A 22,779-nucleotide genomic window follows, 5' to 3' on the forward strand; every position below is an offset into this window, starting at 1 on the left:
GATGCATTTAGTGACAGCCCCTTATCAAGAACCCATTAGCTGCATCCCTAATACTCTGCCCCTAAAGCCTTATTCTAATTCTAAACCCTGAAACTTATTGCTGAGCCCCAAGTTGTTGTGTTACAAACTTAGGGTAAACCACCCACATTATCACTAATTACTCCAATGTTAAAATGTACGTGGCTGTCAGTTTGTTAGAGAAGATGCCATTCCCCCTCCTGGCCGATTATCCAGCAGTGTTCAAACTGGCAACAGTCAGCAGTGCAAAGCACTGTGTGCTAGAACAACCTTAACTCCTGCAGTCTTCCCACATCACTGAACTCCCTTATCCCTGGTGCTGTCCAAACCAATCTCCTCTGCAGCTTTTTCCATAGACTAGTATGAGATATCCCCAGAATTATACACAATAATTCAGTTGAGGCCTAACCAAGTCAGGTTCCTCACTTCCGAATTTAGTGCCTCTGTTCATACAGGCCAGGAGCATAGTTGATTATTCTTATATTTATGGGGACACAGTTCAAATAGAAGGGATCTTCCATTTCAGATGAGATGAGGAAAGTTCTCTGAGGATCATGGATCATAAGTGTGTGCATATCTTGGATATTATGGATTTATGGAATTCCTAGCTTTCTCACTGTACCTCAATATGGGTGTAATAAATGCTATGTTTCTTCCTATATCACTTTCTAAGCAAAGAGCCCTAGCTTTGGATTTCCTTCTTTGGGTCCAGATTGGAATGTGTCTAATCTGTTTCTGAACTATCTCCTCTTTGAAGATCCCATGGCTCATTTAATGTATAACCAACAAACCTTTTCCAGCTAGGCCAGATCCCTCTTCAACTGACTGTGATATACCGCCCTCCATTCAGTATTTCCATGTTTGATTGTTCCGTGTCCCTTTCACATCTATTCGAAAGCTGACAATGTTGTAACCACTTCATTCTCCAACACTAGATCCAGCACTATTTCCTTCTTCATCAGGCTGGCCATGAAGGTTCCCGTAGACATATTTCAAGAATTACACACCCATACCCCCTTCACCCTGGACTTCTTTTCCAATATCCATATCTTCCTAATTATTATTCCAGGCTTTTGTTCATTAAATATTCTCATGTAGTCATGGTAGAGTCATAGAGATGTACAACATGGAAACAGACCCTTCGGTCCAACCTGTCCATGCCAACCAGATATCCCAATCCAATCTAGTCCCACCTGCCAGCACCCAGCCCATATCCTTCCAAACCCTTCCTATTCAGATACCCATCCAAATGCCTTTTAAATGTTGCAATTGTACCAGCCTCCACCACTTCCTTTGGCAGCTCATTCCATACCCGTACCACCCTCTGTGTGAAAAAGTTACCCCGTAGGTCTCTTTTATATCTTTCCCCTCTCACCCTAAACCTATGCCCTCTAGTTCTGGACTCCCTGACCCCAGGGAAAAGACTTTGTCTATTTATCCTATCCATGCCCCTCATAATTTTGTAAACCTCTATAAGGTCACCCCTCAGCCTCCGACGCTCCAGGGAAAACAGCCTCTCTCTATAGGTCAAATCCTCCAACCCTGGCAACATCCTTGTAAATCCTTTCAAGTTTCACAAGATCTTTCCGATGGGAAGGAGACCAGAATTGCATGCAATATTCCAACAGTGGCCTAACCAATGTCCTGTACATCTGCAACATGACCTCCCAACTTCTGTACTCAATACTCTGACCAATAAAGGAAAGCATATCAAATGCCTCCTTCACTATCCTATCTACCTGCGACTCCACTTTCAAGGAGCTACGAACCTGCACTCCAAGGTCTGTTTGTTCAGCAACACTCCCTCGGACCTTACCATTAAATGTATAAGTCCTGCTAAGATTTGCTTTCCCAAAATGCAGCACCTCAGATTTATCTGAATTAAACTCCATCTGCCACTTCTCAGCCCATTGGCCCATCTGGTCCAGATCCTGTTGTAATCTGATCTTGAAAACCATGAGGATTAATTAACATCTTTGTGGACAAGAGTCAGTAACTTAATTTATGAAAAGAAAATTGCCAAAAATAAAAGTTATTTGGAGCTACAGGATGAAAATTGAGCTTTCCAAACCAATACTTGACAAATTCTCCCTAGCAGGATATATTGTTTGTATATACAACAAGAGGTCCTGCCACTGCAGGGGATATGTTCCCAGAAGACATTGTAAATGGTGATTTTTCTCAAACAATGACCACAGCAGACCCACATGCCCACCTGTGCACTTTCTGCCACAGCAAATACATTTTTTTTTCAAAGTTCTTTTTCTTTACCACAGGGGATAAGTAAAATTTCGGCTCACAGTTGGTGATAAAGTGTACACTAAATTGTGTGGGGATAAGCAAATATCTGAAGGACAGACCAAAATAAATACTTTCAATTTATGTACCAGTAGGAAAACATTCCAAAATTAAAAACTGGCAATTGAATTATTATGTCATTTTTACAATAGTTTTGTCAGGAATCTGTGTAACAAAGTTCAGTTTAAAGATGTGCATAACAAAGACAATTTTGGTGGCAATTGACTCTTGTGATAAACAACGATTCATTCAGAATCAGTGTAATGATATATAGCTTACATGGGATTAGCCAGCAGGTTGCAGGGATAGGGTAGGGATGCTTTTTGGAGGGTCAGTGTGGACCCAATGGGCCAAATGGCCTCTTTCCGTACTGTAAGGATTCTATGGTCTATAACTGAAAATGCTGGAGCTGTCAGCCAGGGTTGAAAGAGCCAGATACAGCTCTGAAGCAGATGGTTGCTGACCCCTGACTTCAGCAGTAATCACCTGGATGATTCTCAGGTTGACCACAATCTGCCCTGGAGGTCAAGGTGAAAATTACAATCTTAGAGTGAGAGCCACTGGAGCCAGGAACATCTAAAGGACTAAAATAAAACAAATGTCTGCAGGCGCTAGAAATCTGCAATGAAAAACTCTTCTGAAGAAGTCTCACTGGACCCAAGATATTAGCTCTGCTTTCTCTCTCCAGATGCTGCCACACTTGCTGAACTTCTCCAGCAGTTTCTGTTTTAATGTCCAAAGGATTAAAATATTACAGAAAGGAATGTTGAAGTGTGGCGTTTTTACTGTTTTGGGACAATCACTAGCTCTCCAACACATCTGATCTACCAGCCAACACTTGCTGCTGGTTAGCTGAACTCCTTTACAGAGTGTTTGGCCTGAGGTAACAATATGGATACAGAGTTTTGTGTTACTGAACTAAACATTACACAGTGCAATAAGGACACCATTCAGCCCGTTAGCTCAATGCTGGCTGTTTCGATCAGCCCTCTAGTTGGCTCTATTCCCTCTATTTTCCCCATTCCGTAGAAATGCCTTCTTCTTCAAATATTTATCCAAATTCCCTCTGAAGGCTACTGATCATATCTGTATCGACCACTCTACCAGGCAGGGAATACCAAATCCAAAATACTGTGTGTGTGGAACAAGGATTTTCCTCATGTCATGCCATCTGTTAATCACATTGTGAGCCCTCTGGTTTTGATCTTTGGAAACATTTTGTCTTTACTTTATCCAAATCCACCATGATTTTACAAACCTCTAGGAAATCTCTTCTTTGCTTTCTCTACTCTAAGAAAAATCCTGATTTCTTCAATCTCTCCAAACAATAGAATGCACTTGTTCAGTATTAATCTCATGAACCTCCTCTCAGCTGCCTTAATTAAGGAGACCAAAACTACACGCAGTATTTAAAATGTGGTCTCACCAGTACTCTGTATAAGTGAAACATGATTTGGAGACATGGTGTTGGACTGGGGTGTACAAAGTTAAAAATCATACAACACCTGGTTATAGTCCAACAGTTTAACTGGAAGCACTAGCTTTCTGAGCGCTGCTCCTTCATCAGGTGGTTGTGGAGAATAAGATTGTAAGACATAGAATTTACAGCAAAAGTTTACAGTGTGATGTAACTGAAATTATATATTGAAATAGACCTGGATTGTTTTGTTAAGTCTCTCATCTTTTAGAATGACCATGGTTTCAGTTCTTTCATATGTTATTTAAAGTTACACTCTCGAGTGCACTTTAACAATTAGTGTCATGTCGGCCCAGATAATGTATTGAAGGTGTGAGCTTCCCTGTGTGAGGCTGTCTGTGCCACAATGGTCAGACTAATTCTAATCTAAAAATGGATTTGCAGTATCTTACACGGCTTCATGCAGTTTTTGAGCAAAGTAAAATGTAATTCTGCAAGTACAAATTCACCCCATATGTATGTTTGCATGTGGGTGTGTGTTGGTGGGGGGGGGGGCGGGGGATGGGGACCATAGTTATGAGAGTCTGTGAGAGTGTGTGAGAGTGTAAGGGGGTATAAGTCTGTGAGAGGGTGTGTGTGGGAGTGTATGTGTGAGCGTATGAGAGTGGGTCTGCGTGAGTGTGTGCAGGAGTATGTGTTCGTCTGTCTGTGTGTATAGTGCAATGGGGTCAGTGTGACGTGAACCCTAGGTCCTGGTTGAGGCCACCCCCATGGGTACTGAACTTGGCTGTCAGCCTCTGCTCGGCCACTTTTCATTGTTGCCTCTCCTGAAGTGCGCGTTGGATGATGGTCACCCGAAGGTCCAAGGTCGAATGCCCAGGACTGCTGAAGTGTTCCCCAACTGGGAGGGAACCCTCCTGTCTGTTGATTGTTGTGCGGTGCCCATTCATCTGTTGCTGTAGCCTCTGCTTGATTTCACCAATGTACCACATCTCAGGGCATCCTTGCCTGCAGCGTATAAGATAGCCAACGTTGGCTGAGTCACATGAGTACCTGCCATGTTCATGGTGGGTGGTGTCCCCACCTTTAATGGTGGTATCCGTGTTGATATTCTGATACATCTTGTCGTGTCTACCGTGACAAGGTTTTACTGGACAACGAAGTGTACCCTGTCGGTTGCAGTTTGTATCTGTCTCCTGAGGAGGTCACTACTGTTCCTCAGTGTGGCACGTCGGAACTGGCGGTTGGAGAATGCTTCAGCGGTTCGGGACGTTTGACCTCAGACCTTTGGGTGACCGTCTTCCAAGGACTTCGGGACAAGCAGAGCAGAGGCTGATAGCCAAGTTCAGTACCCATGGGATGGCCTCAACCAGGACCTTGGGTTCATGTCACACTGACCCCATTGCACTATACACACATACAGACAGACAAACACACACAAACACACACTCCTTTACACACTCATGCAGACCCACTCTCAAAAGCTCACACATACACTCCCTCACAGACTCTCATAACTATGATCCCCCCCCCCACCCACACACCCCCACACGCACACATACATATAAAAGTTTGTGGGGTGAATTTGTACTTGCAGAATTACATTGTACTTTGCTCAAAAACTGCATGAAGCCCTGTAAGATACTGTAAATCCATTTTTAGATTAGAATCAGTCTGATCATTTTGGCACAGACAGCCTCACACAGAGAAGCTCAGACCTTCAATACATTATCTGGGCCGACATGACACCAATTGTTAAAGTTTACTTGAGAATATAACTTTTTTTTTAAAAAAGTTTTGCGATTTACATATGGAAGAAATAAAACCAAAATGGTCATTGTAAAAGATGAAAGACTTGACAAACAATCCTGGTCTATTTCAATATATAATCTCAGTTACATCACACTGTAAACTTTTGCTATAAATTCTTGTCTTACAATCTTATTTTCCACAACCACCTGATGAAGGAGCAGCGCTCCGAAAGCTAGTGCTTCTAAATAAACCTGTTGGACTATAACCTGGTGTTGTGTGATTTCTAACTGAAACATAATATCCTTACTTTTCTGTTCAAATTCCTCTCATAATAAAGGATGGCATCCCATTACCCTTCTTCATTAGATGCTGAATAAGAGGGTCCCCAATTTATGAATGTGATCCCATGCAAGGGTGTTTTAATATTAATTTTAAAGATACAACATATAATCATTTCCACACACATACGAACAATTTCATATTGTACCGTATTGTGTTCTGACTGGTGTACAAATCGACTTGCAAGTGGACTCGAACAGAACTGGGGAAATGCCTGTCCTAACTTCGAGTTTTGTTTTGTGTGCAGGACAGGCAGATTATACTATTCAAAGTGCATTAGGGTAATAGACCAGAGCAAGAAATACAATGTTACAGCTGCGAGATATTGTGCACAAAGAGTGAGATCAACATTTAAATTTGAAATTTGGGCCGTCCATTCAGAAGTCCAATAACAGTGGGGACAAAGTTATTCTTGAATCTGTTGTTATGTGTGTTGAAGCTTTTGTATCTTCTGCCTGACAGAAGAGGCTGGAGGAGATTATAACCGGGGAGGGAGGGGTCTCTGATGATGTTGGCTGCCTCTCCGAGACAGTGAGATGTACAGACAGAGCCAATGGATGTGAAATGGTTTCTCCTCATGTAATTGTTGCTTCCTTTGACAATTATCTTCAATCTGTGTCCTCTGGCTCTCAAACCTTCAGCAGCGGTTTCTCCCCACCTACTCTGTGCAGAACCATCACGGTTTTGAATACCTTGATCAAATCTCCTTTCAAACTTCCCTTCTCCAAGGAGAACAATCCCAGCTTCTCCAGACTAAACATGTCACTCAAGCTCCCCCACCCTGGACAATTCTCATGACGTTTTTCTGCTCCCTCTCTAATGCCTTCTCATACTTGCTGGAGTGTTGTTCCTAGAACTCAATGCTGCCTGTTCACTAGCCAATAAACAGATATCGAAGACCAAAGTTGCAGGGAAATTACAAAAGCAGTCAATCCTCTCCCTGTGAAAATATTGTACCCCCTAGATCATGAATATTTTGATACTGCACCTTTTCAAATGCCTTTTGAAAATCCAAGTACCACCAAATCCACACATATACTATCAACTTTAAGGACAGAAAGCTTACCCAATATCTCAGCCTTATCAATTTTAAACTCTTCAAGAGTCTAAATGCTCCTCATCCCTTATCATTTTTTTTTCACCGTAACCTGGAAAACATCCTTCTGGGTGAAGGCATCTGCAAAGTATTCATTTAATAATACTTTGACCATGCTCCCTGCTTCCATTTGTAAATCTCTGTTTTGGTATCTAATCATTGCCACTCCTCCTGTGTCTAACATTTTATTATTTATATGCCAATAGAAGACTTCTGTAATCCACTTTATATTAGCTGCCTGTTTCTTCTCATATTCTCTCTTTGTTCATCTGTCCCTTTATTTGCTTCTTCATTCCTCTCTGGACCTTCTGTACTGTGTGTTTGGCTTGTTTCTCAGTTGTATTACCCACCTGCTATTTGACCCCATGGAAGTTTCCTTTCCCCCAGTTAAGTATTTTTACTTTGTATTGCTCCTTATTCCTTTCCATTGGCAAAACAAACCTTCAGGTATAATTAGCGCCGTCTCCTAAATGCTCCCGCACTGACACTTGAGCCATGTCATTCCCATGAACCAGATCTAGCAGAGTTTCTTCTCATTGAACTGGTACCTTTTGCCTGAGAAAAGTCTCTTGAACCCACTCTTCAACTTCTTGTTCCTCTCTGCTCACTACACTACAGCTAAGCCAATCTTATATTTGGAAAATTAAGGTCTCCCATTTTTAATACTTTATAATTTTTGCAGTTTTTTGTAATTTCCCTGCAACTTTAGTCTTCAACAGGTTGCTGATCTACTGATTGCATCAAGCAACTGGGTGGCATGGTGGCTCAGTGGTTAGCACTGCTGCCTCACAGCGCCAGGGACCCGGGTTCAATTCCCACCTCAGGTGACTGTCTGTGTGGAGTTTGCACATTCTCCCAGTGTCTGCGTGGGTTTCCTCCCACAGTCCAAAGATGTGCAGTTTAGGTGAATTGGCCATGCTAAATTGCCTGTAGTGTTAGGTGAAGGGGTAAATGTAGGGGAATGGGTCTGGGTGGGTTCCTCTTCGGAGGGTCGATATGGACTTGTTGGGCCGAAGGGCCTGTTTCCATACTGCAGGGAATCCAACCAATGCACATCTATCCTGTCAAATCCCCTAAAAATGTTGTATTGTTCAATAAGGTAGCTTCCCATTCTACTAAATTCTGACATATAAAAGACAGTCTTCCCTCCACTGTACCAGCCTAGGGAACCTTCTTTGAGCTGTCTCCGATGCCAATATATATTCCCTTTGAAAACTGGCCCAAAACATTTCACAGTATTTCACCAATGTTCTGACTAGTGCTTTGAATAGGTTTAGCAAAGCCTCCTTACTTTTACAATCCATTCCCTTTGAAATAAAGGCCAACATTCCAATGCCATTCAGACCAGGAAGGTAACAACCAAATATTCCATAGCTTACGTACCCCACCATTATCAAATTTTCCCTCTCCACAGCTATAGTAGCTTTGGAAAAGTTGACTTCCCTGGTAAACATTGAGGAGATCTGCCTGTGGGTATCACTGGCTGCCCTGATTTCAGAGGCAATCATTCCATGCGATATAAAGTCTCAAGGCATACAAAGCATGTGCATGTCGATGGAATCAAGCAGATTAGTTTGGGATTGGTACAGGGAATGGGGAGACAGTGGGGCAGTGGGGTTAGTTTGGGATTGGTACAGGGAATGGGGAGACAGTGGGGCAGTGGGGTTAGTTTGGGATTGATATAGAGCGATGGGGAGAAAGCAGGGATGTGGGATTAGTTGAAGATTGATACAGTACTATGGGGAGAGAGTGGGGCAATGGGATTAGTTTGGGATTGATAAAGGGCTATGGGGAGAGAGTGGGGCAATGGGATTAGTTTGGGATTGATAAAGGGCTATGGGGAGAGAGTGGGGGCGTGAGATTAGTTTGGGATTGATACAGTGCTGTTGGGATGAGAATGGAGCAGTGGGATTAGTTTGGTATTGATACAGGGCTTTGGGGAGAGAGTGGGGCAGTGGGATTACTTTGGGATTAATACAGGGCTATGGGGGAGAGTGGGGCAATGGAATTAGTTGGGATTGGTACAGGACTATGGGAGGAGTGGGGCAGAGAGATTAGTTTGGGATTGATTGTAGGGCGATGGGGAGACAGCGGGGCAGTGGGATGAGTTTGGGGGTTGATACAGGGCTATGAGTGAGAGTGGGGCAGTGGGATGAGTTTGAAATTGACACAGGGATGTTGGGAGAGATTGGGGCAGTGGGATTAGTTTGGGATTAATGCAGGGCTATGGGAGAAGACTGGGGCATTGGGATTAGTTTGGGGATTGATACAGGGCTACGGGGAGAGAGTGAGGCAGTGGGATTAGTTTGGGGATTGATACAGGGCTATGGGGAGAGAGTGGGCCAGTGGAATTAGTTTGGAATTGATACAGGGCTATGGGGAGAGAGTGGGCCAGTGGGATTACTTTGGGATTGATATAGGGGGAAAAGTGTTTTAATTTGATCTGGTTGGATTGTTCTGTCCAAGAGCCAGCAGAAATGTGACAGGATTAACATCCTCCTTTTGTGCTGGAGTTTATATTGGATGTTTTGCACTGACTGATACACTGTGAAAACATACTGAACCAAACCACTTCTCCCAATTCCTTTCTCCTTTCCATTACCCCCTGTATTATCCCTTCCAAGGAGGTGGGGACAACTTCCAGGCCCGTTCTCATGGTACACTCAATCTGACTAACAGAAGTCACAGTCTATATTAAATGTTTCCCCCCTTTCTTGTGGGCAATGCTTGAGGTTCAGTTGTCAGCTCCCCACAACAATAGCAGGGACCAGGAACTAGGGGCACTCAGTGGCCTTGCTCTCTGTGGAACTAGCCATTGTGTGCTTCCTGAAATAATGTAACATGGAATCACCTTCCTAAGCGACAGACTTGTGAGCAAGGCTGCTGTCGAACTGGGGAATGTTCCCGTACCTGCTAATGTTAGGACATGAAGGCTCGTACACTGCCCCTGATGATCGCTCGACATATTGGACACGTCCGGAGATTAGGAGCACAGTCGTTGCACACCACCAAGTGTCCACAAGGTATAAAGACAATGGAGACCTCTTTATCCAGGCACACTTTGCAGGTTCGTTCATTCTTGAGTTGCCGTAGTTGTTCTTCAGCACTCAAGTCTGTAAACAGATGGAGACACAAGAATATTGAGACCACTTGGACAGACTATATCAAATCATGTATACAGTAACAGTGGATGATAATCTCTTTAGTCATAGAGGGTTCCCCATTGCTTGATTAACCACCAAGTGAAGATGTGCAAAGAACTGCATGAAATACACAGCACAGTCACAGGCCAGTTGGCCCCACCAGTCTATTCAGGTGTTTCCCACTCACTCGATTCTCCTCTCATTTTTCCTCATCTAATTCTACCCACCATTACCTGCTTATGTCCTCTGCCTTTCTGGTCTCTCCTGAAATATCTCACTACGCTTCACCTGACTCTCCCAGTGGGAGTGAGTTCCACATTCATACCCCTCACTAGGCTGGAGATGTTCCTTTTTAACTCCCTGTGTAATTTCTTGGTGACTGTCTTATATTGATGGCGTCATGCTTTGTTCATCCCCACAGGCAGTAAAATTCTCTCTATGTCCACATTTTCAAATTGTGATTTAATTTTAAAGATGTCTCTTTGCTCATAGCTGAAGGGAACTGTGCCTCAAAGTCTGTCCAATGTTCCCCGATGGATAATCTCACAGTCCTGGTACCACTATCATTTTGAGGACCTCTCTGTATCCTGTGCACAATATGGTGACCAGAATAGTACACTCCAATGATTCAATATAAGTTTAACTTGGTTTGGTTTTTTTGAAAGAGGTCTCATTTACCTTTGTTCCTACTTTTAATTCATTTTATATCTGTCTTCCATAGATTCCTCATTATGATTGTTTATGGATGGGATCGAGAGCAGCAAATCTAAGAACCAACTAATTAATTGATAAAAGGATAAAACTACAGGCTCAAAATTTGAAAGCACGTAGCATTCATAACATAAACTTAGAGAAACAGAAATGAACAAGTGTGATGTGGTAATTATTGAAAAACATGGTGGCTCAGTGGCTAGCACTGCTCCCTCACAGCACCAGAGATATGGGTTCAATTCCAGCCTCAGGTGACTGGAGTTTGCACATTCTCCCCGTGTCTGCGTCGGTTTCTTCACAGGATGTGCACGTTAGGTGGATTGGTCATGCTGTAGTGTCCAGGGGTGTGTGGGTTAGCCATGGGAGTTTTGGGGATATTGTGGGCCTGTGGGATGCTATTTGGAGGCTCGCTACAGACTGAATAGGTTCAATGGCCTGTACAATTCTATGATGATTCCAGGATATAACATAGATCGGACTTGAATCTTTCAGGATACATGGCACTTAGGAAGAACAGGAAATTTGGAAAAGGTGGTGAGGTGGCTCTGTTAGTTAATTATGGTATTAGGACAACAGAGAGGGGTGACTTAAGTTCAGGAAACTAAGTTGTGGAATCAATTTGAGATGGGAAATAATAAAGGCAAAAAGCCTCTGTGGGAGTAAGTGAACAGGAACGACACAGTAAGGTGGAACGTAAAGGAAAAATAAATGAGAGCTTATCAGAAAGTGACATTTGTAATCACAGGAGATTTTAATCTATAGATAGACTAGAGAAGTCAGATGGGCAATGGTAAACTAATTGAGGAGCTCATAGAATATTTTTCGATAGCTTCTCAGAATAGCGTGTTCTGAGCAAGTTACACTAGACCCGGTATTGTGCAATGAGGCAGGATCAATTAATGATCTAATAGAGACGGCATCCCTAGGTACCACCAACCATAGTAGGATTGAATTTTACATTCAGTTTGAAGGAGAGAAAAGTGGGTGAAAGGCTGTGTTTTAAAATTTAAAGAAGGGGAAATTATGAAGTACTTGAAAGCAGAATTAGCTAAAGTGAATTTACAAATTAGATTCAAGGATGGGTCAATTGAGATGCATTGGCAGATATTTCAGGAGGTATGTATGAGAAATGTACAGGATAGATACGTTCCAGTGGGTAAGAACATTTCCCAGGGAAGTTGTTCTAGGTGTGATAACTAGAATGTTAAAGTTGGCATCAAATGAAAAGAAACAGTATATAATTACACAAAGACAGGCAGCAGATCGAAAGACTGGCATAACATAAAACGGCAAAGAATGACCCAAAAAAGGGAAAAATTAAAGGACAAGAGAAATTTTATTGAATCGAAAGTGTGGTGCTGGAAAAGCACAGCAGGTCAGACAGCATCAGAGGATCAGGAAAATCAGCTTATGCCCGAATCGTCGATTCTCCTGCTCCTTGGATGCGGCCTGACCTGCTCTCGACTCTAATCTCCAGCATCTGCAGTACCCACTTTCGCCTGGTAAACTTTATAGAATCCCAACAGTGTGGAAGCAGGTCATTTGAGTCCTCACTGACTCTCCAAAGAGCAAACCCACCAGACCCAGCCTCCCGATCCCATCTCTGCGTTTCCCACAGCCAGTTCACCTGACCTGCACATCGTTGGACTGTGGGAGGAAAGCTGGAGCACCTGGAGGAAACCCACGTAGACACGGGGAGAATATGCAACTCCACACAGAGAGATGCTCGAGGTAGGAATTGAACCCAGGTCCCTGGGGCTGTGAGGCAACAGTGCTAACCACTGAGCCACCATGACACCAGCCAGAAATATAAAAAACAATAGTCCGAGTTTTAAAAAATATTTTAAAAGGGAAAGGGTGAATATAGTGAGCTCTGATCCAATAAAAAGTTAGACCAGAGAATCAATAATTGAAACTAAGGAGATGGCAGATGAATTGAAGAGATATTTTACATCAGTCCTCATTGTTGAAGATAACAGTAACATCTGCAGCGGCATGGTGGCTCAGTGGTTAGCACTGCTGCCTCAAAGCATGAGGGCCCCAAGTTCAATTCCAGCCTCTGGCGACTGTCTGTGTGGAGTTTGCACATTCTCCCCGTGTCTGCGTGGGTTTCCTCCGGGTGCTCCAGTTTCCTTCCACAGTCCAAAGATGTGCAGATCAGGTGAATTGGCCATGCTAAATTGCCCCATAGTGTTAGGTGCATTAGTGAGAGGGAAATGTAGGGTCTGCGTTGGGTTACTCTTTGGAGGGTCGGTGTGGACTGGTTGGGCCGAAGGGCCTGTTTCCACACTGTAGAGAGTCTAATCCCAGAAGCAGCAATTAATGAGGAAACGGAAGGGAGAGAGGAACTCAGGAAAGGGACATTCACTGAGAAGCAGCACTGAGTAAACCGTTCGACCGGTGTGCTGACAGTGGCTCAGGCCTAATGAACTTTATCCAAGGGATGAGATAGTTGGTATTAATTTTCCAAAACTCCCTTGATTTGGGGATTGCCCACATTAGACGATACTGAATGTAATCTTCTTTATTCAAAAAAAGATTGGAAACAAGGAAGGAAACTACAGACAGGCTAATTTAATGTTTGGCATGAGGGAAAATGTTATAGCCTGACACTTGTACAAGTTCATTGCACATGGTAATCAGGTAGAGCCAACATGGGTTTGTGAAAGGGAAATCATGTTTGACCAATTGATTAGAGTTTTTTGAGGAAGTAACACACACTGTAAAGAACAGTCTGTCAATAACTATAGACAACAGTTGATGTATTGTACATAGATTTCCAGAAACCCTTTGGTAAGGTGCTGGATCAAAGATTACAGCAGAAAGTAAAAGCTCACAGTGTAGGGGCCACCACATTGGCATAGTCAGAAGACTGGTGGACAAACAAGAAGAAATGTGGGTCCTTCGCTGGTTGGCATGTTAGCAAGTGAGAAGTTTTGAGATGCATTCTAGTCTAATCCAGTGGACAACCTGTCCTGGCAGCAGTATTCCAGTAGAAGACACAGGCATGCTCCATAATGTGCCATTGAAGTGGAGAACTAGATAGAAGTAGGATGAAGATGTGCCTTTAGGGTGGGGAGATGGTGGTACGTGTTCAATGCCAGTGTCTATGGGGAGATGGTGGTACGTGTTCAATGCCAGTGTCTATGGGGAGGTGGTGGTATGTGTTCAATGCCAGTGTCTATGGGGAGGTGGTGGTATGTGTTCAATGCCAGTGTCTATGGGGAGGTGGTGGTATGTGTTCAATACCAGTGTCTATGGGGAGATGGTGGATGGTCACTGCCCAGTGGGTGCCCTCAGGCACTGGTGGCTGCTGTCCAGGATGGAGGTCTAGACCATAAAACCCTAGGTGAGCTGGAGTTACGAGGTACTCACTCTGACTTTCATGTCAGCAATTCTGAGCATTTTGTTATTATCCAGCAGGTGGCAGAATGAAAGCCTGAATATTAATGAGGTATATTAATGCATATTAATGATATTAATTCATAATAAGATGCAAATGAATGCAGAGAGGTCCTGCACTGATTTCACCTCACTGTTCAACACTTGGACAATAGCAACCTCAATCCTCCCAATCCCAACTGTTTTTCCAATATCCTCATTCAGGGCCATTCAGGGCCTGGGAAGATTCCATCCAGAGTTCAGACCAAGGTCAGGGTCCGGAATTCATCTGGATGTTGGTGTAACTAGGTCAGATTTGGAACTGAGAGGTTGGCCACTGGCATCTTATCGAGGGAGGTTGGAAAATCTTTTGTTACAGGGACTCACCCACCCACCCCATGACCCATGGGTGATCTCAGCTGATCCACTCTCACCCCTACCTGGGTGGTCTCAGCTGATCCATCCCGAGCCATACAAATAGCAGTCAGAGGTACAGAAGATGCTCACCCACTGAGTGTTAACCACAGGTGAACACCAATTTGTGATTTCCAGCCCAGGACTGGCTTTTTTCACAATAGGAGCACGACACTTGGCAATACTCCTGTCCACACGGTAAATCCAGACACAAACTTCCCGGGTTTAATGAGGCTCAGTCTTTGACCTCCCCCACTTTCACCTCCATCTCCCCCCGCCATTACCTCCATCTCCCCCCGCCATTACCTCCATCTCCCCCCGCCATTACCTCCATCTCCCCCCGCCACCTTCACCACCCACTCCACCACCTCCATTTCCTCCCACTGCCACTTCCATCTCCACCCCACTATCACCTTCATCTTCTGCCCTCTAAGAACACCATCTCCCCCTTCCCCCTCCTCATCTCCAACTGCTCCTTCCCCTCCTCCAACTCTCCACCTCCATTTGCCCCTTCCCCTCCATCTCCTCCTACTCCATCTGCTACTCCCCAATATCGCCTCCATCTCCCACTATCAAAACCATCTCTTGCTTGATATCTTTGACAAACTTAGCCAAAGAAACACAGTATTGAAGCACAGGCATTAATGTTGATTGTAAATAGTAGTGACCTTGGGATACTGCACCAACTAGTGCCTGCAAACAGGGAATAAATAGACTGTTTGGACTGCCAGAGGAAGTGATGGAGGCTGGTACAATTGCAACAGCTAGATGGGTATATGAATAGGAAGGGTTTGGAGAGATATGGGCCGGGTGCTGGCAGGTGGGACTAGATTGGTTTGGGATATCTGGTCAGCATGGATGGGTTGGACCGAAGGGTCTGTTTCCATGCTGTACGTCTCTATGGCTCTATGACTATGACTCAACTTTCTTCTCTCCCATCACCATTTCCCCCGTCCCCCAACTGCACCTCCACCTCCCTCCCCACTACCATCTCCAACCCACCACTCCATATGATCTTACTATGGGCTTACCCATTCGCTGTGTTGTTGCCCCTCTCTGCTCACTGAGGGCAGGTCCGGCTTCCCATTGTCTCTGGTCACTCCCTGGGGGAATAAATAAACAAAACTCAGCAGTTAACCAGGTTCGGTAATGAACGCACATCGAGATCTCTTGGCAGTGTTTACCATTTGGTGCTGGACAATGAATAGATTATAGTGAAAACAGTGTTATTGCTTTACATCAAATCAAACTGGGCAAACATGAAAATCCAGATCAAAATTCAGGAAGCAAGCCCAAGAACAGAAACTCTTGGAGAAACGCAGCAGGTCTGCCAGCAAATATTTCAAGTCCGAGTCTTGGGACTTGAAGCATGAACTCTGTCCCTCTCTCCACAAATGCTGTCAGACCTGCTGAGTTTCTCCAGCATCTGCCGTACTTTGCTTTTGATGAAGGAACCAGGTTTTTATTTTTTAGAAAGGTCATACCTGTGTTTTGCTGTCTCCTTTCTCTCCCTCCCTCCTCAGCTCCCAGGAGGTCAGAGAGTAGGTCACTGACTGAGCTGTACTGGCTCCCACACATCAGGTACTTGCTACGAACCAAACTCTCGATCAGACTGCGATCAAACCCCATCTGCAGCACGTGTTGAACCACAGCAGATTGCATGAGAGGAGACTGTGCTGCATGTCCAGTCAGATCTGGAAAAAGGTATGTTTACCGTCAGTGTATTCCTCCAGTGTCCCTGTTCCCTTCTGATTTGGAGATCACTTTTCCGGAGTCAGGAGGCTGGAACGAAGGTGGGAATGTGAAGTGTGGTTCAGTCATTGCCACAACCGCTCTGTGTGGACAGTCCCCCTGGTTCGGTGGATTTATCATTAACCCATCAGCCTGAAAAATATGGAGATTTCTTGTCTTTCATGAATGTAGGGGTCACTGACTGGAGCAGCAGGGATTGCCCTGGAGAAGGTGGTGGTGTGAGCTACCTTCCTAAACCCTGGTGTAACTACACTCCCTATACTGTTAGAGTGTGAGCTCAAGGCCCCATCGAGGAACCTGAACACATGCCCTTGCTGACCCTACCCTGAGGGAGTGCTGCACTACATGCAAGACATCTCTTCGATGTCAAACCAAGGTCCCAACAGTCAGCATAATCAGAACACACAGTCAGTACTTGAATGACAACCAGACCAGACCTGCACAGGGGACTGAAGAATATTCAGAGAGTCATACAGCATGGAAACAGACCCTTCGGTCCAATTATTCCATGCCATCCATGTTCCCAACTAAACTAGTCCCACCCGCCTGTGTTAGGCTCATATCCCTCCAAATCTTTCCTATTCATGTACTTATCCAATACAGTAATCAACAGAAAATAGTGGATAAAAGTTATCAAAATGTGACTTGCCACAGCTTTTAACTTGCAAAGAAATTTTTTAACAGATAATGGAGGACAATTTGCAAATGTTGGGTGGACGGTCATGCGTAAGATCTTGAGTATTGGAGTTGCTGCAGAAAGTTCATTTGCGGATGATCTGTATGAAAGACATTGTGCAATAGTTGATGAAATGTTATGTAAGATACCACCTTGGCATATCTGCTGTGAGTGGCACAGGGGAAGTACATGCCAAGTTTTCTTCACAAACAGTTGGAAAGTATAGCCTATATCAATTGGTATGCAGCCGAAAACCAAAATCGCCTTCCATGTTATGTGGCAATGCTCTAGCCCTGAAGTGGAAAACTATTAGTTTTTATTGTAGATTCCCTACAGTGTGGAAACAGTCCCTTCGGCCCAATGAGTCCATACCGACCCCTCCAAAGAGTAACCCACCCAGACCCATTTCCCCACCCTATATTTACCCCAGACTAATGCACCAGACCTACATATCCCTGAACACTGTGGGTAATTGAGCATGGCCAATTCACCTAACCTGCACATCTTTGGACTGTGGGAGGAAACCGGAGCACCCAGAGGAAGTTCCACTTTCTCCACCCACATAAATGTGCTAGATGCTCGCAGGTGACCATTTATCGTCAGAGAGGGGCACAGTGGTCATCAGAACAGAATTCTTCCCCAGGCACTTTTAAGTGATGCTTCAATCCCTCCAGTATCTTTTCTGATGCTTTAGCTTTGATTAAAAAATGTTACCGCCAGCACCGAGCACATTTAGGAGGATGGAGAAAGCAGACCTTTCCTCCGGGTGGTCTGGTTTCTTCCCATAATCGAGCGGTCAGGGAAAAATTAGAGGATGTGAAGTGAAGACTGTATTGCAACATCGGGATCAGACTGTAACAGCATATTCTTCAGAAGTAATTGGGATGCATTGAATTTTTAAATACTGAGAATATTGATGACAATCATCTGATGAAGGAGCGTCGCTCCGAAAGCTAGTGTGCTTCCAATTAAACCTGTTGGACTATAACCTGGTGTTGTGTGATTTTTAACTTTGTACACCCCAGTCCAACACCAGCATCTCCAAATCGAGAATATTGAAGGTGGTGTCACCGGCATCTCCAAATCGAGAATATTGAAGGTGGTGTTGTGGAGGTGCCGGTGTTGGACTGGGGTGGTCACGTGACTCCGGGTCATAGTCCAACAGGTTTATTCATTATCACAAGCTTTCAAAGCGCTGCTCCTTTGACAGGGCCCCACTCGAGGGAGCAACACTCCGAAAGCTTCTGATTTCAAATGAACCTGTTGGACGAGAACCTGGTGTGGTGTGACCCCTGACATCAATGAAGATGGTAATAATGGTTTTTTTATAAGAAATATTCTGTCCAATGTTCTGACCTCCCACCTATCTTTACACAACTGTGGATCTTTCTACTGTTTGGTACAATCTACAACATTTTAATTAACCACAGATGGTGGGTCTGTCCTGTTTGAACTTCTGTTATTTGTTCGAATGTATCTATTCTGTGCTTTCTGGAACATTGCCTCAATGTTTACCACAGCATCTCTATTGACCTTTCCCTTAACCTAAATTACCAGCTCACTTTCAGGAAACAACTTAATAAATCACATGGAAGTTATCTGTGACTTTTGACTCCACAAGGTTTGTGAAGGTTTGTAGCTCAGGTTGAGGTTTAGGGTATAGGTTTGCTCACTGAGCTGTAGGTTTGATATCCTGACGTTTTATTACCTGGCTCGATAACATCATCAGTGGTGATCTCCAAGTGAAGTGAAGCTGTTGTCTCTTGCTTTCTATTTATATGTTTGTCCTGGATGGGGTTTGTGGTGATATCATTTCCTGTTTGTTTTCTGAGGGATTAATAGATGGTATCTAGATCTATGTGTTTGTTTATGGCGTTGTGGTTGGAGTGCCAGGCCTCTAGGAATTCTCTGGCATGTCTTTGCTTAGCCTTTTGACTCCCTTTGCAGTCAGACAGTGGAATATCTGGGGTCTCTCAGTGGTTGGGGTCATGGGTGTTGGTGAGGAACAGCAGCAATTCTGAGAAGGTCCAGAACACCGGCTGAACCTCCAGAAGGACTGAGATGAGCTCACACGTGGGTCAAAGTTAAAGAGAAACAAAGTGACAGGTGCTTAAAGTTAAACCCATCACTGAAGCTGATCACTGGCTTCTGTGCTGAGAAAAATGACAATTTTATTGAAATTGGAAGGAATAGAAATATACAGAAAACAAGTTAAAGATGGAAATGTGCCTGTTGATATTATACTGAAAAGTACCATCTCTTACAGCTCCTTTTGTTGAGAAAGAATTATCCTTATTGATTTCTCACAGTTGATCTTTGGGAAACCCAGCTACAAAGGGTATTTGAAAACACACACCTTGTACGGAGGCTGTTTGTGGCTGTGATCCAACCTGAAACTACAAGAAAACACAATGATTAAAAATGTCAAACCCCCAACACCCGAACACTCACCGAGCAGCACACCCAGACACACATCCAAATACTCACCAACACGCACCCCCAGATACACACCAACACGCACCCCCAGATACACACCAACACGCACCCAAATACTCACCAACATACACCCAAATACTCACCAACATACACCCAAATACACATCCAAATATTCACCAACATACACCCAAGACTCAAAGTTTGGGAGAAGATTTGTAGCTCGGGTGCTCGTTGTTGTGGTTCTGTTCGCCGAGCTAGGAATTTGTCTTGCAAATGTTTCGTCCCCTGTCTAGGTGATATCCTCAGTGCTTGGGAGCCTCCTGTGAAGCGCTTCTGTGCTGTTTCCTCTGGCATTTATAGTGGCCTGTCTCTGCCGCTTCCGGTTGTCAGTTCGAGCTGTCCACTGCAGTGGTCGGTATATTGGGTCGATGTGTTTGTTGATAGAGTCTGTGGATGAGTGCCATGCCTCTAGGAATTCCCTGGCTGTTCTCTGTTTGGCTTGTCCTATAATGGTAGTGTTGTCCCAGTCGAATTCATGTTGCTTGCCGTCTGTGTGTGTGGCTACTAAGGATAGCTGGTCATGTCGTTTCGTGGCTAGTTGGTGTTCGTGTATACGGATCGTTAACTGTCTTCCTGTTTGTCCGATGGAGTGTTTTGTGCAGTCCTTGCATGGGATTTTGTACACTACATTGGTTTTGCTCATGTTGGGTATCGGGTCCTTTGGTCTGGTGAGTTGTTGTCTGAGAGTGGCTGTTGGTTTGTGTGCTGTTATGAGTCCTAGTGGTCGCAGTAGTCTGGCTGTCAGTTCAGAAATGCTCCTGATGTATGGTAGTGTGGCTAGTCCTCTGGGTTGCGGTATGTCCTCGTTCCGTTGTCTCTCCCTTAGGCATCTGTTGATGAAATTGCGAGGGTATCCGTTTTTGGCGAATACCTTGTATAGGTGTTCCTCTTCCTTTTTTTGCAGTTCTGGTGTGCTGCAGTGTGTTGTGGCCCTTTTGAATAGTGTCCTGATGCAACTTTGTTTGTGTGTGTTGGGGTGGTTGCTTTCGTATGTTAGGACTTGGTCTGTGTGTGTGGCTTTCCTATAAACCTTTGTGGTGAATTCTCCGTTCGGTGTTCTCTGTACCATCACGTCTAGGAATGGGAGTTGATTATCCTTTCCTTCCTCTCTAGTGAATCGGATTCCTGTGAGTGTGGCGTTGACGATCTGGTGTGTGTTCTCTATTTCTGTGTTTTTAATTATTACAAAGGTGTCATCCACGTATCTGACCCAGAGTTTGGGTTGAATTTGCAGTAAGATTGTTTGTTCTAATCTTTGCATTACTGCTTCTGCTATGAGTCCAGAGATGGGTGAGCCCATGGGTGTTCCGTTGATTTGTTCGTATATCTGGTTGTTGAATGTGAAGTGTGTTGTGAGGCACAGGTCCAGTAGTTTGAGTATGCCGTCTTTGTTGATAGGTTCCCCGTCTTGTTGTCTGTTCTGTATGTCCAGCAGGTTGGCTATTGTTTCTTTGGCTAGGGTTTTGTCGATGGAGGTGAACAGTGCCGTTACATCGAATGAGACCATCGTTTCTTCCTTGTCTATGTGTATATTTCTGATGATGTCCAAGAATTCCTGTGTTGATTGTATCGAGTGTCTGGATCCGCTGATCAGGTGTTTCAGTTTCTGCTTTAGTTCTTTAGCCAGTTTGTGAGATGGTGTCCCTGGTAGTGATACTATGGGTCTGAGTGGGATGTCTGGTTTGTGCACTTTAGGTAGCCCACAGAATCTGGGGGTGTTGTTGCTTTCAGGTTTCATTCTTTGTAGGTCAGACCTGGTTATCTGTCTGTTTTTTTGTAGAACGGATTCAGGATGATCCAGGTAATGATTATAGACGCTCACAACAGACTACACAAATACAGACAAGAAATTGAGCGCCAAAAATCGTTAATTTCAAAAACCATCAATCAGGAATGGAACCGGACCATAGAACAGGCCGTCACCATAGGACAGAACAGGACCACACACCGCAAAAAAACGGCACTAAAAGAAAAAATGGCCAAACTAACACACAACGAAGAGGACACCACAACACACACCTGGGTTAGAAACCTCTCCCACAGACAGCTCACAGACACGGAAAGAACAATACTGGCCAAGGGACTCAACTACAACCACAGGGACACCAAGACATCAGACTTCCTAGCAGTACTAGAATGCACACTCGGGAACAATGGACTGACAGAAGAGACACAACAAACAGTGAGACAAAGTATCGTACCTCTGATAACAAGGAAAAGACAAGCACACAACCTCAACACCAAGGAGAGGGAAGCACTAAAAGCACTAAGAAACGATAAGAACATAATCATACTACCAGCAGACAAAGGCAGAATGACGGTCATCCTGGACAAAGCAGAGTACATGCAAAAAGCACAACAACTACTTGCAGATACCAACACCTACCAAAAGAGGGAGTTTGACCCCCACCCCACAGCTCACCAATAGGATAAACAACACACTGAGGAATCTACAAAAAAACGGACAGATAACCAGGTTTGACCTACAAAGAATGAAACCTGAAAGCAACAACACCCCCAGATTCTATGGACTACCCAAAGTGCACAAACCAGACATCCCACTCAGACCCATAGTATCACTACCAGGGACACCATCACACAAACTGGCTAAAGAACTACAGCAGAAACCGAAACACCTGATCAGCGGATCCAGACACTCTACAATCAACACAGGACTTCTTGGACATCATCAGAAATATACACATAGACAAGGAAGAAACCATGGTCTCATTTGATGTAAAGGCACTGTTCACCTCCATCGACAAAACACTACCCAAAGAAACAATAGCCAACCTGCTGGACATACAGAACAGACAACAAGATGGGGAACCTATCAACAAAGACGGCATACTCAAACTACTGGACCTGTGCCTCACAACACACTTCACATTCAACAACCAGATATATGAACAAATCAACGGCACACCCATGGGCTCACCCATCTCTGGACTCATAACAGAAGCAGTAATGCAAAGGTTAGAACAAACAGTCTTACTGCAAATTCAACCCAAACTCTGGGTCAGATACGTGGATGACACCTTTGTAATAATTAAAAACACAGAAATAGAGAACACACACCAGATCATCAACGCCACACTCACAGGAATCCGATTCACTAGAGAGGAAGAAAAGGACAACCAACTCCCATTCCTAGACGTGATGGTACAGAGAACACTGAACGGAGAATTCACCACAAAGGGACACAGGAAAGCCACACACACAGACCAAGTCCTAAACTATGAAAGCAACCACCCCAACACACACAAACGAAGTTGCATCAGGACAC

General features: G+C 44.2%; 1 protein-coding gene across 2 annotated transcripts in view; it reads right to left on the reverse strand.

Annotated features, from left to right (window-relative positions):
• LOC140463816 (baculoviral IAP repeat-containing protein 7-like) overlaps positions 1-22,779 on the reverse strand; it is a 43,130-nt gene that overhangs the window by 493 nt on the left and 19,858 nt on the right. The window contains exons 4-7 of one of the 2 annotated variants that reach the window (XM_072558168.1): positions 19,354-19,387; positions 16,054-16,263; positions 15,601-15,672; positions 9,831-10,033 (exon numbers count right to left, since the gene is read on the reverse strand). In XM_072558168.1, the coding sequence (XP_072414269.1) occupies positions 9,840-10,033; positions 15,601-15,672; positions 16,054-16,263; positions 19,354-19,387 (510 nt within the window). In that variant the 3' untranslated portion in view covers positions 9,831-9,839. Of the gene's footprint in view, positions 1-9,830; positions 10,034-15,600; positions 15,673-16,053; positions 16,264-19,353; positions 19,394-22,779 lie in introns of both variants that reach the window. The other variant, XM_072558167.1, reaches the window with a different exon arrangement.

This window comes from Chiloscyllium punctatum, chromosome 39 (assembly GCF_047496795.1).
Source record: "Chiloscyllium punctatum isolate Juve2018m chromosome 39, sChiPun1.3, whole genome shotgun sequence".
NCBI lineage: Eukaryota > Metazoa > Chordata > Chondrichthyes > Orectolobiformes > Hemiscylliidae > Chiloscyllium > Chiloscyllium punctatum.